The following is a 17,978-nucleotide window of genomic DNA, read 5'->3' as shown; positions in this document are numbered from 1 at the left end:
TTGTCAAATTTTAAATGCAAGATGACGTTTTTAGGGAACTACTCAAGGATTCAGAGGAGGAGGAACAAGTTTGAAGTGGTTCATTAATGGTATGAATAAATACTGCACTTACCTCATCTTTCTATGGGCACTGAAGTTGTTGATTGTTGGGTGAAGTAATGACCAAAGTTGACGACAATCCACGGTCCACCATTCAATGGCACAACATTGGGTGTTAGTGGTTATATCACCCTACATTCAATGCCCCATGTGGGGTGGGTAGGAGAGAGGTCTTTCTTTTTGCAATGAAATAGGACGAGTTTAGCCGAAGGGAATACGTGAACAAGAAGAAACTTTAAGGGTAAAGTGGTAAGTTCGTCATACATGTTTTAATATAAATATAGTTACCACTAAATAACATCTTCCAGTGCACGAAACAAATTTTGAAGGAAGCTCATTTTCTGACTTCACAAATCTTTTACCATCCAAGAGGTAAATATTTGGTACATTAATTCCACTAACCACATCGTTGCTATCAAGTTCGAAACACCTTTGTTCTTTTTATTCACCTTATTTAACACAATAGTTTTTCAATACACGAATTGTTTGATAAAGGATTGATCTCTACCAAGGATGATGGCTCATGGCACATGCTTAGAAGAAAGGGAGTTCCTTGATCTCTTCCTTTGCTTTTATTTTCTTCAATTTAAAATTCTATTAAGTTGGTTTGGTTGACTATTTTTAAGTTGACTTGTTGACTTTGACTTTGGGTTGACTTGTTGACTCAAAGGATTAGCTTAACCTAAAGCCAACATGCTAATTGAAAATTAACTTATTTTATAGGTTCATTAAGAGGTTGGACAAGGAAGGACAAGTGGCCTATTTTGATGGCTTTTGGAGAGCACGTGTGGAGGAAAGAGAAAGAGCAAAGCTTTCTAGAAACATCTAGAAAGGATGACCACATGCCTTGGCCTCCAAGAAGTCTAGAAACATCTAGAAGGAGCATCCACCTTGCCTTGGCCAAGAAGGCTTCTAGAATGTGTCCATGTGCTACTTTGTTGACTTACTTTCTAGACTCTAGGTTTTGTTATTTACATTCTAATCATTTTTAGCTTATTTATTTTTACTAAGAGACCCTTAAACACTTCTATTTAAGGGGACCTTTAACACTTGTACAAGGGTTGAACATTTTGGAGAAATTAAACACCTTTGTGTATCAACCATTGTGAGAGTATTCCTCCTTAGGGAGTGGAGTTCTTTTAAGACTTATCTTGAATCTTGATTTAAGTGGCGGCACACATCGACTCATTTTCAAGGTTGTCATGGCTTCTTCTAACATAGCCTTGTAGTGACATGCTTCTCACATTTTTATCATTCATTTCCTTTCCATTTTATGCTTTCTTCTTCTTTTGTGTGTGTGACTTGGGTTTTACTCTTTTTATGTGTTGTCCACTCTTATTTGTTTTGAATCAATCCATTCTTCTCTTCTTTAGAACCTTGGAAAGGACCGTTCACATCTAGATAGCTTGTTATCTTAAAGAGTGGGGATTTCCTTGGTTTTCTTAATCAATCATCACCATATTCATTAATCTTCTAAAAGGAACAAGATAATCCAACATCATTGTTTCAACCCTTGTAATGCAGGCGCAAAAATGGAACCATATGAGGGTTTGGATATTGATGACTCAGACCTACAATCATTCTTCAGGAAATGCAACTCAAATACCAATTTTATTCCTGGTCCCAATAGGAACCAAGTTATTTTAGTAAACAGGGAGTCTGATGAGCCAAAAAACACTCAAGAATTTGTCAACCAAATTGCTGATGCATCATATCAATGTGACTTCAACTCGAATCCATGAAAATAGGCAGAAATGTTTATCAAGTGTCGTGGTATAAACGTAAAGGGAGTTTGCATTACATAATTATTGAACAATGAAGTTTAATAAACTCTAATGTAGGGTTGGTTGATGATGGCGACATGAAATACGTGAGCAAACTAGATGGCAGAAGGTGCTTGGATAAGGCTAGGTTACCTTTTGTAGCATGTATTGTGAAATAATTCAAGCACAATGGATTTGGTGACATAACAATCACAATGAAGGCTAGTGGACATGACTTTCATTTACAAATGAAATTGTTTGTAATTCAAGAGTAAAGTACTGAATATGTTATGTAGGATCAATCTGCAAGACCTATGTTAATGTCCATAAGAAGGTCCTAGAAGATGAAAAGTTTGGTCCAAACCTTGGAATCGGCTTAGTCATGTTGTTGCATGATGTAATTTCATACTTTTTACTAATTTCATACATAAAACACGTCTATTTATTTATTTTGTATACAAAAAACATTTATTCAACATCCACTAAAATATGTTGCCATTTTTCGGCCCATACGCACAACTCACTACCTTAACATAACAATTAGGAATGTCGTGAAGGTAATACAAAATGTCAAATATATCGGATAACTTCTTATGTAGTAAGTGAAGTGACTGACTAACGTGCTTTATACAATAATAAGTTAAGGTAATACAAAATGTCAAAGGTAATCATGACGAATTCCAATTTTGCATTAATGTTTAAGGACTAAAAACATGTTTGACTCATTATTATATAAAGATCTACTATAATCAAACTAGCAAATATAAATTCAAATATCACAAAATATGTTCTCATCAATTCACATAGATATGACATAGACTAAAAAAACCCAAATTTATGCATCAATTTGGACTCTTGAAGTTTTGCTTTGTCATTTATATTGAAATCCTCAATGTTACAATTCCACTAATGATACCTAGTTCTTCTCTCATGACAAAGTGAGTTCACTTATAGCATAAGAGAAGTGGAGTCCTCGACTCAAACCAATTATAGGAACATCCTTCCCTCTTCACCACCTAGACTCCTTCCTCTATATGAGACGGTTGAAAGTCTAGTTGAGTATAAGGATAACTTCCAAAGAATGTCCTTAGTAATTACATAATACTAGATTCACATGTCATAACCTTCCTCCCTAAGAATAATATGACCATACAATTTAATTACAATAATAGATATATCACATTCCTCTAACCATAAAACATCTCCTTGAATCATTCACATACATCACATGAATTAGCTCCTTAAATAAATCAAACCTAAAATGTATAAACTTGCCCAATAAGCACATACACTCGCCTAGGGAGCAACCCTGGAGGTTAATTCGCCTAACAAATGAATGTTTTGCTTAATGAGTCCAGCATTGGAACCAAATTTAGAATAATTTGTCTAAAGAGACAAACTCGCTCAACAAGTCCCAATTCTCTTAACTCTCAGCCAAAATCAATGTTTGCATTCGCTCAACGAGATTCTGCTTGCTTAGCGAGTAGACCTATCCATATAGTCTAAGAAAGAATGGCTAATATTACAAATTTTTTGTCATGTTATTCAACAAAATATAAATTAAAAAACTATACAATTTTTTTTCATACTAATTTAGAAAAAATTGTTTATAAGACCGTTACTTGAGTAATTTAGTATAAATATTATAATTAAAGATTAAAGTATCAACATATATAACTCGACAATCAAATTAATTAAACATTCAAACTATTCAAATATAATTAAGCAACATTCTAGCATTTAAAAATATGAAATTGTGAACAAATATAATAGGAGTAGTAAATAATTATTAAAAAAATTTAAAAAAAATTTAAAAAAAAATTAAAAAATTTTAAAAATTTTAAAAAAATTGTAAAAAAATATTGGTGGGTTAAGTGAGCCAACCCACCTTCAACCCGGCTCGAACCCGTTTAACCCGTGGGTTAAGTGAGCCGAGTTGAGTTCAACCCACTTTTGAAAAAGTTGAATTTTTCTCAACCCAACCCGGCTCGAACCCGTGGTGAGCCAGGTTGGCTCACGGGTTGAAACCCATTTTGACATCTCTATATCTTGACTCTCTGCCAAATTCATTTTTGGTTGTTGCTAAGCGAGAATGAGACTCGTTTAACGAGTTTGCATAATGTAAACAACATTATCCTAAATTTTGACAATGCCAAACCAAACAGTCCCCATTTACTTAAACCAATTTAATAACACACCAATTACATATTTTAAATACCATTCTCATGCAACAAATAAATTCTACCATCTAATATTACAAAACATACCACAAACCCTTATTTAATAGCTTTAATATTCACACATCTGAGCATCTCATATTAACAACTTCCCATAATACTAACTTCTCATGAAAATCAATCCACACAGACCAAGAGAAAATCAAACTCTAGGCTCAAGATCACAAACAACTCAGTTTATAACTAGTAGTTAGAACGAATTTCAAGTGTGAAATAACTAGAATTTTAGCTTCCCTCACCTCAAATGATACTCTTAAGCTTTCCGACACTTCTCAACATCTTTCATCCACAGATGAATCTATCTACACAGAAGGAGATCAAATTAATTAGCCTAGTACACTATTGGAAGAGTAACAGATGAAATATGGGTGAGATTTTCCAGAGAGAAGACAAAGAGCCTTAAAAGAAAGGTTTTCTAGAGAGATACCCAAGCTTTGTATATTGAACTCCATAGTTGGAGAACCTATGTATAATTTAGTATTTTTTAATAAAAATAATTTATAATATAATATATTTTTACTTTCTACATCTAAATGTCTATTTCGAGGGTCTCACAGACACCACCCTCATTCTCATTCCTACATTAATTATATGCAAAATGAAATGGAATTCCTATATTATTGTTATTTTTAGAAGGAAGATGTTAACCAATGCCCTAAAGGCACTATTTAAGGAATAATTAATATGCATTGATTCCATCATTTTTACATTAAAAACTCAAATAATTAACTCTTTTAATTAAAATAATATAAATGTATATAACAAATTTATAAAGACAAAAATATCCTTTGAAATTTCTAAACAATAATTCTCTTATACAAAATAAGCATTTTAAAAACTCAATGAAGTCTTAAATTGATACTTTAATTGTTTTTTTTTGTAAACCTTTTAGATGTTTACACTAATTTTTGTTGATTTTTTTATTAATTTAAACTTTTTTGTTGAATTATAAATTAACCTTTAACAACATTAAAATATAATTATTTTATTATTTAATTATTTTGTAACATTTATTAGTAAATATTAAATACAATATTAACACAATTGTATAATATTTTTAGACATTTTTATTTTTTAAATAAAAATAATATTGTGTTAATAGTTATCATGTAAGATTTATTTAATATTATAATTAATTATGAATTTTTGTTAGATTCTATAAATATTAATTATTTTTAACCGATATCTTAAAATTACGGTCTTTAAAATAATATTAAAATAGAAAATTAAAAAAGAAAATCAATGAACCGGTCAAATACCGTGTTTAGTCTATTAGAACTACTGTAACATACCTCCAATGGATCTAATCTAAAAAAAAATTTGAAAAAAAAGTTCACATAAAGTCAATAATTTTAAGAATCTTGTTTTTAAAATATATTAATATAAATGATTGAACCTTAAAAGTATATTTGATTTTTTTTGCATATTGAATGTTAAAAACTTACAAAACATATTATCAAGATATGATATTATATTTCTGTAATGTTATTTTATATATTATTTAATATTTAACATTATTTTATTAATACCGATTCAGTCTCAATTTCATCACCGACTAGTTGATCTAAATGGATTTAATTAAGGATTCGATTTTCAGAACATAGTTATTTGAAACTAATCCAGTCATTCACGTTCCTATCAATATAAAATGCAAAGTAAAAGTTTAACATTGTCTTTTTGATAGAATATAAGTTGTTTTTATAAAATAAGCATCAATGTTATGTGGCCACCTCCTACAAAAAAATATTACACATATGCTATTTTTTAATTTGCGAATGTGGCTTCTCACATGTCAAAAACGTGAGTGAGGGCAGAATGGTAGTTGCACACTGTTCTCCAACCTTCACTATATATACGATGACCTCCAAATTCTAGGGTATAAAAAGCCCCAAATTTCTCCGCTCCCAAACGCTATCGAGCCAAACCCAAACGTAAACTCAGAAGCACCAGCAGAAGACGAAGAAGAAGAAGACGAAACAAAAGCGAACCACTCTGAACTCTCCAACGTCGCCACCCGATTCGTAATACGAATTCCATCTCTTAGATCTCCGTTTTTCCGCTTCTGCGTTTCCTCGCTTCACCGCAATCGCTTTTAGCGTTATTTGTTCTTTCTATTATTACTTTCTATTCTATGAATTCCTTCGAATTATGTCGGTTCCGTTTTCAATGCGTGCGTTTCAATCGACGCAGATCACGTCTCGTAAGCTGCAATGGCGACGTTCGAACTGTACCGCAGGTCGACGATCGGAATGTGCCTGACGGAGACGTTGGACGAGATGGTTCAGAACGGTACTCTCAGCCCTGAGCTCGCGATTCAGGTTCTGGTTCAATTCGATAAGGTACGGTTTTCAATTGCTCGTGACAGTTAGGTTTCTGTTTCTGGATCTGTTTTAACGTGTTATTATTGTTTTTATTTCATTTGCGTCTGAATGATATTTTAGTCCATGACTGAGGCTCTGGAAACACAAGTTAAGAGCAAGGTCTCCATCAAGGTAACATTACAGCATTTATTTTCCACTTCTAATTATATTTACACACAAATATACATACATATATATATATATATATATATATATATATATATATATATATATATATATATATATATATATATATATATATATATATATATATATATATATATATATATACAGAGAGAGAGAGAGAGAGAGATTATATAGTTTGAGTTGTTAAATTTTGGATATGGTATGTATAGGCATTTATTTCCTCTTCTGATGTTGATTGCGGTTAGGGATAGAAGTGACTCGAGGGGTTCAAGCCTAGCAGAGTCTTGTCTGAATTGTATAACTATTTGTTGTTGATCAATGAGTTAAGCTTGATTCTCTTTTCTATATGAGTATAATTAGCTAAGACAATTTAGTCGGAATTAAATTAAATGCTAGGTTGTTGACTTGAAGCATTGTTTTAATTATTGTGCTTCAAAATTTTCATGTTAAAGCCAGTTCACACGTGAAGGAACTAAAACATGAAAGTTGAGATTTGTCTTTAGGTCTGTTTGGCCCAATTTCTCAATAAGGACTTATGATAGGAAGAAAAAATGAACTTCTCTAGCTGTTAACATTAGCTTATGCACAAGTTAGTTTATAGAAGTTTTTTTTGGACGACTTCTTTGAATTTTTATTTTTAATTTGTGCATAAGCTAATTTTAACTCATGAAGAACCTTACTTAATTTTTTCTTCTTATTTTTCTATCTTAGAAGTCCTTGTGAAAAGTTAGTGCAAACAAATCCTTTGTAAAGAAGCCAAAATATTTCAGTTCATTTGGTCGCTAATGAATTGAGCTGCTGGCAAAGGTCTCTTCTAAGCGAAGTGAGTTTGTGCAATTTGATGAATTAGGAAATGCTTGCATTTTTCATCCTTCTTGTTTGTCAGTGTTAGGGAATACACAACACGTTACTTATTTTTCTAACACTATCTCGAGTATTAATTGTACTAGTCAATAGCACTTAGCGGCGTATAATGGCTGTGCTCAAAAACCTTATTCCTGATATTAAATGTTATGGCACTTTGATGATTGTGGCACTATAGCAGCAACCTGTGATTGTGGCATTATTGCAGGTAATTGAGAACTTGCTATTCATAAATGAATAAAGTGACACAAATAATTCGAGGGATTTTGAAGGGCAGTGTTGTAATATGGTGGTGCCATTGCTGGTGTGGTGGATATTTTGCCAACCACCATATGGAATTTTTGAAGGGAGGCTTGCTATGAAAGCCCATAGGCCACAATGGTGTGTTTATATAGTGGAATTTTGGCCATATGCCACTGATGAACACTGCTAAAAAATAATTTATTCAAAAAAAAAATTATTTCATAATTGAAGCATCTAATACTTCAATAACGCAGCTAACTGGTTCAAATCCTTGCTCGGAAGGTGTCTTCGAAGGAGAATTACTGTAGGGAACCAAATATTTAATGAATGTCTTTATTCTATTAAACTACATTAAATAACGTAAAAAGGTTTCATTGCTTTACAACTACCTTAAAGGCTTAAACAACTTTTAAAAAGGAAAAAAGCTAGTAAACAAATCAAGTATGTGAGGAGAACTATATGAGGATTGTTGTTTGGAATAAGTTGATCTTGATGCTTGTCTGTTTATCTTGTGTTGATGGCTTAAAAGGTTATAATTGTTTCACAGTGACAGTCTGTAGATTTGCTTAAGATATTTTCTTGTTACCTTTAAAATATTCTTTTTTAGTCACTAGCTATGAGCATCAGATCATGCATGAACATTAGAACAAGGAGTATAAAACTATGTAGAATATTTAAGACTTGAGTGTATATTTATATATATATATATATATATATATATATATATATATATATATATATATATATATATATATATATATATATTTTACGATTTGTAGAATCTTTTTATGGTTGTATCTTATAATTTTTAGGAAGCCTCGATGTTTGTTTGTTTGTTTCCCCTTTTTTTTCTTACTTTTCTCCTTCGTTTATTCCTTGAAAGTCCCTTGCACTTTTTTGGAGTTACATATGCAAATTGAATGTAAAAAACTTAAGGCTTGGTTGAGTCTTTCACTCAAATTAGTTGCGACTTGGAATTGGTTCTAAAATTTCCCCCTTAGTGGGATAGATATGAAAATTTCACCATGAATATAAACGTTTGCTCACAAGAAAAGCTTGAAATTTGCTATTTTGTCAAAGTTGGGGTTGAATTATGGAAATTTCATTCATTTATGATCCCCCATTGGAGGATAGTATAGCCTCTATTCCAGCTATATTCTCTTTCTATGTACATGTCTTTTGTTTATTTTCATGATTTAGTATGTTTATCAAGTGATAAAGTATGCTCATGAAAATTTAAACTTATGGTTGAAGGGAGTATGCTGCCATTTGTTATTGGACTTAATAATATGACATTAATATTCCTATTAAAAAATCTATCAATACCTACTCACGTGATTCAAACAGAGAATGCTTGCATGGTTAGCCATTTATAAATATTTTTCCACTTAATTTTATGGCTTTAAACATTTGAAATTCATTGTCAGGTATGTAGTCAATTGATTATATATAATCTGCTTTATGCTTGATTTCTGGAAATGAAGCTAAATAAGTCCTTTTTTTTTGTCATGGCTTGCTGTTATCTTTGTCATTGTGACCATTGCTTTCAGATTATTGGATTCTGACCGTTAAGGTTTGCTTATGGGTAGATTTATTGTGAATAAATATGGGTAGAACAAAATGCCCAATCTTCTCATGTATTAAGCTCTGGTATATTCTTGAGGCTGATACTATTAAATAAAATGTTATTATTATTTGTTTTTTCATTTAGCCATATTATTAGTGTATGTGACAAAAGCAGATGGATTAAAAAGTAGAGCAAAACAATGTTTCACTATCTGAAATGTTTCCGGTCACTAACTACAAAACAGTTTCTATCTTTGTAAATGGATATGATTATGATCTTCCCTGTTCATGTAGCTCTAAAGAATAAATGTTCATGACTCAAATTCTCGAGGTTAGCTATGTATGCGTGAGGATTTTATTTTCTGTTACTGATCCGGAGCATATTATCAACATAATGGAAATGGCTATTAATTGGTTAGCTCAACCACTATTGATCATTCGAGGTCTTTTTTGTAGTATGATTTATTTACCTCTCGATATTGCATTCTTGTGAATGTGTTGAAATGGTATTGTTTCTTGCCTGACGGAATATTAATTTTCACTATGGGCTGCTGTGATTTCATGTTGCCAGTGTGTTTAGCAGCTATACCTTATACAAAATGTGGCGCTGCAATCCTCCAATTCCTCCTTTCAACATTTGACGCATTCTGTGTTCGATACTGAATTTCTTAGTCATGTAATTCTTGAACTATGTTTGAATAACAGGGACACCTCCACACGTATAGATTTTGCGACAATGTTTGGACCTTCATCTTACAAGATGCATTGTTTAAGAATGAAGACAGCCAAGAGAATGTTGGACGGGTTAAAATAGTGGCGTGTGACTCGAAGTTGCTCACACAATAATATGCCCAATTTCTTCCACCTTGTGATGAAGGGGAAATTGTTGCATCTGCTGGTACTATGGGAATGGTGGCCAGACCGTAATGACGGACCAATGACTGGTCTTAAATTCTTGGAGGAACTAGCAACTATTGTATGTTATTATAGATTTAAATGCCATCAGTCTTCATATTATTAGGTAATTAATGCCACAATGAGAATACCGCTTGGGAATTGGATGAATCCACTCTTCTTTTTAAGTGTAGTTTGATCTATTCATCTCTGAGTACCAGCAAACTACTTTATTTCTCTTCGCCAGGCTAGTGTTAGTAGATTACGTCGTAAAATCTGGAATGGGAATAATTTATCGTTTATTTATTTTTTCTGGAAATTCCATCAATGAAAAAATACACATGGATAATGAGTGAGAAGTTAGTGTTTATTATTCTTTTGCTTTTTTCTCAAACTTCTTTAATTCTAACCTAGTGTTTCTCCTTCAGAACACTCTTGCCATTTATATTTTGATGGGTAATGTTAGTTGTCCAAATTATGTTAGTGGAGATCTGGCATACTTCTTTTTAACCTATTAAGTCAAACGTATAACTTTGAAGGTTAATGGAGAGATTAGTGGAGAGAGTTAAATTCACAACTTTTCATATCTTTCTTTTTAACTCTATCATCAAATTAATTATGCAACAACCATGTTAGGTTCCATGGTTTTAATTATGCAACAACGACAGAATCCAAATCTATGTTCCGATTTTTGTTTACGCAGTTGCCCCTAAATAATATTTTTATTGTTCATGACAAATTTGAAAGAGTTCTCTACTTTAGGATTTATGGTTTAGTGTTCAGAATATGTATTTGACCTTTTACACGAGAAAATCAACAATTTTTACGTTGGGTCTTCACAAATTTAAGAGAAAACCTTACAAGGTTGGAAAATTTGCTCATATCGAGGTGAGAATGATAGCTTCAAGCATCAAAGTGCAACATGTACTTCTTCGCATGACTCTAAATAGGAACCACTTGAAGAACGTATTTCATCAAGCTTGTTCTTGATAATAAAATGGTGATTTGGATCTGATGTTAATAAAAGATATTACTAGAAAATTTTACGGATAGAAATATTAGTTGATAGTATCAATTGACACTTATAATATTCATTTACAAATGAATATTCCTATGACTACGAGTTTGTTTGTTTCACGTTCGGCCAAATATTAGTTAAAGAATCTTAAAAGTTGAACCCACATATTTGCTAAAAAAAATTTGCATTCGTTTAGTGCCAAAACGCCCAAAATAGTCGGCACTCAAATTAATCTCATAGTTGTTTTTTCGTTGAATGATAATTCAACCCAACTTAACTTAAGTTCAATTCAACTTAACTTCTTTAACTTAAATCCAAATACAGACTACATGTTTAAAATTTAATTATTAAATATTTGTTGGTAATTATTAATAGATGTATTTGTTAGTGATTTCATTTATAATTGATGACATATTCAAAACTTACTTATGACAATTTTTCATTTTTCATAAGTAACTTGTATTTAGATGGGTTACATTCATAATTTATCCGCATATATATTTGTTAGTAAATTTCTATTAATGTGTTTGTAAATAATTTTCTACAGTGTTTTCCTATTAAAATTTTATAAGTAGATACTAACAAAACTATTAATCGACGTTGGTTTTTACTAATAATAAACTACTAACAAATTTGTGTCCTTCAAAAAGCTTATTTGTCACCAAAATTTTGATCTTACAAGTAAAAATTAATTGTTGGTCATTGATAATAGACAAATTTGTTGTAGTGACTAATATATATTTATGTGCTTGGAAATATATGAATATCTTGTAGTACACAATATATTATATAGTTGAAAAAAATATCAACAATTGAATTACAAAGTCATGTATTACATGAATGACTAATTTAATAGTGATTATGATATATCATTCTTTTACATAGCGGTAGTTATTTTTTTCTTAAAGACACCGAATAAATGTTTGAGACAATTACTTTCTATACCCATGAGATCGTCATATTTTGAATATTGGTCAAAATATTTTAGTTTTGTCTTTACAAAGTTTAATTTTCTAAGGTGATGATTAAAAAACCTAAAACTACATTAGTAGTTACTTTTACCGAATCATGCTTCATCGATTCAAAGAATTTTAATTTTTGACACATTAAATAAATATATTTCCTTTTACATATCGTTAATGAGTGTAATGCATTCCTTATTATTCAACTTGAAAACGAACAAAATAGTAAGTATATTCAATTTGCCATTTGCACTTTGTATGTTAAGATTTAAATATATTTTATAACTATCTAAATTTATATTATTTCAAGTCTATTTAAATGGATTCATCTTCAAATTCATATTTTTGGATTTTAGATCCAATTTATTTAATTACATTTGGATTCTATATAAATTGGATACTTTTTTGAATTTTGAAAATCCAAAATAAAGGTGTGTTTACTTCATTTCAAGTTAAAAAATATTAGGTTGAGCTGAATTGATCCAATCAGGATCAAGCCAAGCTGATTTGGGCTCATATCAAATCGAGTTAATCCGGACTCAAGTTGAGCTAATTGACAAAGGTTAGGTTCAAGTGAAGTTGACTTGGATATAGGTCAAGTTGAGTCGGCCTAGGTCCATATTGAGCCTAGTTGGGGCAAGTTCGCATTTAATCAAGTTGATAATTCGTCAAGTCGAGGTGGATCCAAGTTCAAGATTGTCCCATATTTAGTTGAGTTGGGTTAGAGCTAACTTGCACCTCAAGACCAAGTAGGCCTTACCTCATCAAAACCTAGTTGGGTCTGACCCATTCAAGATGAAATTAGGCCAAATTCAATCAAAATCAGGTTAGACTCAACCTAATTGGGATCGATTGAATCGTGTCTGAGCTAGCTAGGTCCTAGGTCGTGCCGAGTAGGCCCGAACTCAAATTGTGCTGAATTGACCTAAGCCTAGGTCAAGGCGAGTTAACCCCAACCTTGGTCAAGGTAATTCTATGTATTATGAATAAAATAAAAGTCAAAATTTATTGTAAATGAAAGAGTTAATTATGCAAAACTTTTTAATTTTATTATTAGGTAAATGTGTTTTTATATTAAATTAAGAATAAAAGACAATATCAAAATCTTCTTTAATCAAAAATAAAATTTTCTTGTTATCTTAGAAAAATTGATGAAGTATTACACTCTCATTATTTTTGTTATCTTTGTATATATTAAGCCCAAGTGACATAGTTTGATTGTGATATGACTTACAAAATCTTTGTAATGTAACAATTAATAAAACTAATAACAATATGTGTCTTAGTAATTATTTTATTGGGATTCAAAATTGTGTTTGCCTTTGTTTATATTTGTCACTTACATTTGGGTCAAACATTGCAACCAAGAGTCACAAATAAGTCCTTCTACTTAAAGGTGTAACAACCTAAAAAATATGATGTAATTATGATTTAATCTACTAAACCTTTTTCACATGACCAATTGATATGATTTGCAAGAATTATATGTGTGAATATATACATATATTGATATTAGTCGCATAGGATCACACAATTCAACCAATGAATCACTTTGACTAATAACACATTGCGTCAATGGTACCTTAACTATAATAGTAAGTATTTATAAAAGCATTTTTTCAAAGGAAAAAATTAATGATTTTTAAAAAATGGGTGTTTATAAATAACTATTTTAAAAAATGTGTATTTTTTAAAACATTGTAATGAGTTTTGTCTTCTTACTGGTATTTATACCCATGTAGATGCACATGTTACTTATATTTGATTTTTTTTATTATTACAAAAAATAAATTCAATTGTTTTTACATAAAAATTCAATAGTAGTGTATGATAAGTAATTTTCATCACATATGTGATTTTAGATATTCGTAATAGTATCCATAATGAACTCACAATGACTTGCAAGCAGAAATTTAAGTGATTGAACAATAATCCTAAAAAAAGGAATCAGGTTTATACCTAACATTTTATCTAGTTTGAATGAAAATACGCATTTTAAAAAAAAATTATTAAGGTATATGTTCTTGTCACATGAACGAAAATACGCATTTAAAAAAAAATATTATTAAGGTGTATGTTCTTGTCACATAAAGTAAGAATATGTTGTTCAAGCTAAAACAAATCAAGAAGTTGTAAAATATAGATTACACAAATAAAACTATTAGAGATATAATTATTTTAAGAACGCAAGAAAATTTGATCTAAACAACTGAATATTTTTAGAAAATCTTTACTTAATCTTCACTTAGTTCTTATCCTCATGGCAGGACACTTAATTCATTCCAAAGTTATGGTTAAATGTTACAATTATATTTTTATAACTTTTAATGCATTTAATATTTGTACATATAAGTTTATTGAATTAATAATCATTAAATGTTAATTGTAAAATACAATATAAATCATTTACTCATTATTTGTTTATTTGTTAATAAATTATAATATTTTGTAACATTCATACTACAAACACTTGCAATATTGTGTAAAGTACTTGTTAACACTTGACTTAAAAAAAGAAAAAAACAATTTAATATAAATAAAACATACCATAATTAAACATAACGAAACAATGTACTTATACACATAAGATTATTTGTGACTCTCTCCCAAAATTAGAAAATTATAACAAAAAGCTTTAAAAAAATTACAATCCAAAGAAAATTCTTATTTCACTAGGTAGTTTTTTCAGTGTGAACCTCAAAAACAATTTGATCACCTTCCTACAATCAATGGACAAAACAAAATTTCTTCTATTCACTCACAAATTTGACGAACCTCTTGGGAGAGTTTCTTATGAGAAATTCACGTTTTACTTTGTCTAATGGTGAGTTTACCTTTGTAAAAATAATTCTCAAAATCTAAAGGCAAATCCTACACAAAATGACATGCAAATTAACACAAACAAAATGTGACAAAACCAACATAAATTAAATAACTAAAAGATGTAACAACAACAAAATATCTCATCAAATGGCTTTTTTGGCAATGACATTTCGAAAGTTTAATAAAAATGAATCAAATATGCATTTGTGAGAGGAGCAACTTTTGTCAGGAGTTTATGAAAAGTTGTCAGCGACATTAATGTATATTCTCATTTAAATACAGTAATGTGGGAGCAAATGTCCCCCACGCATCGAAAATGTAAGTATTGATCTAGAACAAAGTCATAGAACCTTTTGAGCTCATACCAACCTTCAGTCAACATAAGATTGTGTATGTCCATGTTTATGTAACAACGTGGATGCTACCTTTCTAATAAACCAAAGTCCAATATGACCAAGTTTGGAAGAAAATACAATGTCGAACCCTCAGTCAACATAACAAAAACTCTCATTCTAAAGAAAGAAAGAAAGAGATGAAAAAACATGAATTTCAATCCATACAAATGTATGGTGGAAATGTTGTTAAAGAAAAAAATCATTCATAATTTTGATGGAAAGAGTGAACATTATAAGTGAACAAAATGATTAGATATGTTGTTAAGAAATATTTCAATTCATGTATATGTGGGGCTTCAAATTTATGGTGAAAATGCATTTAAGTAAAAGAGAGATAAATGAGAAACACAAAATAAATAGAAAAGGATTTACATTTTTGCAACCAAACAATATAATTTTGATAAACATAAACAAAATACGCTTATGAAGAACAAAAAAAATATTATACGATTGAAAGGAAAAGAAAATAGAAAATATACTTTAGACCTTGTATTTGAGATGGATGTTCTTGCGTGGGGAATATTTTGCATGGTGTCCATTGATTTTGTGATTAATTAGAGAAAAATGAATAGAAGGAAATGGCAAAAAAAAATGGTAACTTTGCAAACACATGAAGGAATGAAGTATATATATATATATATATATATATATATATATATATATATATATATATATATATATATATATATATATATATATACTTCTTTACTTAACACACTGTGAGCATTTCAATAGTGAAAGATGACATTTGGTTAGACTTTTTAGTCCCAATACAATAAAATTATAACCTGAAAAATAAATGCAATACAAATTTAATTAGCAAAATACAAAAACAAAATAATTAAATAATACAAAAGTTAAACTTGAATGAAAAAAGTAATAAATTTCAAAGAGCAATGGAAATATAATTGATATGTAAAAAAAACACGATCTTCGATGACCAAAAGAAAAATGGTGATTGAAGAAAAAAAAAAAACTAGTGACGAATAGTTATACCTAATCATGTGAAGCTTTAATCAAAATGCCTTAAATACATTATCGATTTGAATATGTAATCACGAAAAATCAGAACATAAACTTCAACGTGTTAAATATAAAAAGAAAACATTTAAATCTTAGAGAAAAAAATAAAAACTTTCACACTTTTAACATTTAAAACCATGAAGACAAAGAAAAGACACTTGAACGACTTAAATAAAACCATCAAACTATCAAATCTTACCAATTGTTTTGTTTAAATGATGCCATAAATGATGCCATAAGGTTGAAATATTGGTTTAAGAAACCATTCACATCTTGATTACCTTTAGTGATTGACAATATAATATAAAATTAAAACCCAATATAAATGCTTACCCATTACTTTGCTTTGTTAGTGAAAAAAAATGTAGAAAGATAAACACAATATGGAGTGTTTTTTTAATTTTGGGTTTCAGGTTCAAAACTCAATTGTGGTAAGGTTTTTCTTGAACTCCATAATACAATAAATCTAATACTCACCTTTGCCTCTTCTAAAAATATAAATTAAGTTGCAATTACGAAATGAAAAAGCGAAAGACTATGCAATTTTCAGTCACACAAATACTCTATAATACAACTAAGAAGTGAAATATTATGCAATTATCATTACTTATTGCATTGGATTATCTTCCTCTTGAGTATAAATATGGTCAAAAGCAACAAGGTTAGTCCTAAATCATGAATTAACTATGCATATTTATATTTTTATTTCTCGAAATTGTGTTTTGATTCAATTAAATGAGGGATAAAACACTTTAATTCTTTAATTGTTGCCATGAATTGATAACTCAAGTTGTGAAGTAATATTTGGGTTTTGTTCTTTTTAGTGTCCATAAAAATTGAAAACTTTAGGATTTGTGTATGACAAATCATAAAACATTTAATCGATTTTTTTAGAGTTAAAAGGACAATAATTTGTTAGGTGATGTTAAAGAACCTTTTGTATGATTTTAAGGTTACAAAAACTCAAATCACGATTCTTGGTGTATTACACTTAAAGCAAAAAAATAACATAATGAAAATCCACTTATGTTGGTGGTTAAGTGAGTTATATTATTGAACTAGGCTCAAAAGTAGTGTTTATAACAATATATAACCATATAAGAAACATAATTGAACTTTTTATAACATTTGGAGTATAGATTGTGAATAATATATTGTATACTTGTAATGATAATTATAACTTCTACTAGATAAGAGACATATATGACATAATGTATAGTATATATGATATTAAGAAGGAGACATTTACACCGTATTTTTAAGCGGTTTGAATACGATCTTAATTAGTTTATAAGGTTATTTTAAAATTTATTGTTAAAATAAAATAAAAGAATAAGTAATTTGAGATATTAGAGATTATATAATATTAATTTAATTTTTAATTTAGACGTCTTATTTTAATATAATAGTTAACTATCACATGTAAAAAATTATTTTGTTTCATATACAAAAATTATATTGAATATAAATTGAAATCATTATATCATATTTAAACAATCAAATTTAAAAATAAAGTATACCTAATATTTTAAAAAAGTAAAACGGTAGCTAAAAGGGATTTTTCTTTTACCATATTTGTTTTTT

General features: G+C 29.6%; 1 protein-coding gene across 1 annotated transcript; it reads left to right on the top strand.

The window, feature by feature from the left end:
* The first annotated feature begins 5,926 nt into the window (after window positions 1–5,926).
* Window positions 5,927–10,366, top strand: LOC114194558 (transcription initiation factor IIA gamma chain / TFIIA-gamma (TFIIA-S)). The gene is made up of 4 exons (XM_028084877.2): window positions 5,927–6,120; window positions 6,290–6,438; window positions 6,541–6,591; window positions 9,985–10,366. Exons 2-4 carry the CDS (start codon window positions 6,310–6,312, stop codon window positions 10,123–10,125), a joined length of 321 nt encoding a protein of 106 aa, XP_027940678.1. The 5' UTR covers window positions 5,927–6,120; window positions 6,290–6,309; the 3' UTR covers window positions 10,126–10,366.
* Window positions 10,367–17,978: the final 7,612 nt, after the last annotated feature.

The sequence above is a fragment of the Vigna unguiculata genome, chromosome 8, assembly GCF_037176805.1.
Source record: "Vigna unguiculata cultivar grain cowpea cultivar isolate G323 ecotype 2 chromosome 8, ASM3717680v1, whole genome shotgun sequence".
Lineage (NCBI taxonomy): Eukaryota > Viridiplantae > Streptophyta > Magnoliopsida > Fabales > Fabaceae > Vigna > Vigna unguiculata.
Note: the sequence above shows the minus strand (reverse complement) of the source record. Positions and strands in the feature narration are given on the sequence as shown.

Bases quoted from the DNA above. Each gene is read 5' to 3' on its own strand.
- LOC114194558 (XM_028084877.2), top strand. From the start codon at position 6,310: ATGGCGACGTTCGAACTGTACCGCAGGTCGACGATCGGAATGTGCCTG. The intron at 6,439-6,540 runs GTACGGTTTTCA...ATGATATTTTAG, and splicing joins TTCTGGTTCAATTCGATAAG to TCCATGACTGAGGCTCTGGA. The intron at 6,592-9,984 runs GTAACATTACAG...TTTGAATAACAG, and splicing joins AGAGCAAGGTCTCCATCAAG to GGACACCTCCACACGTATAG.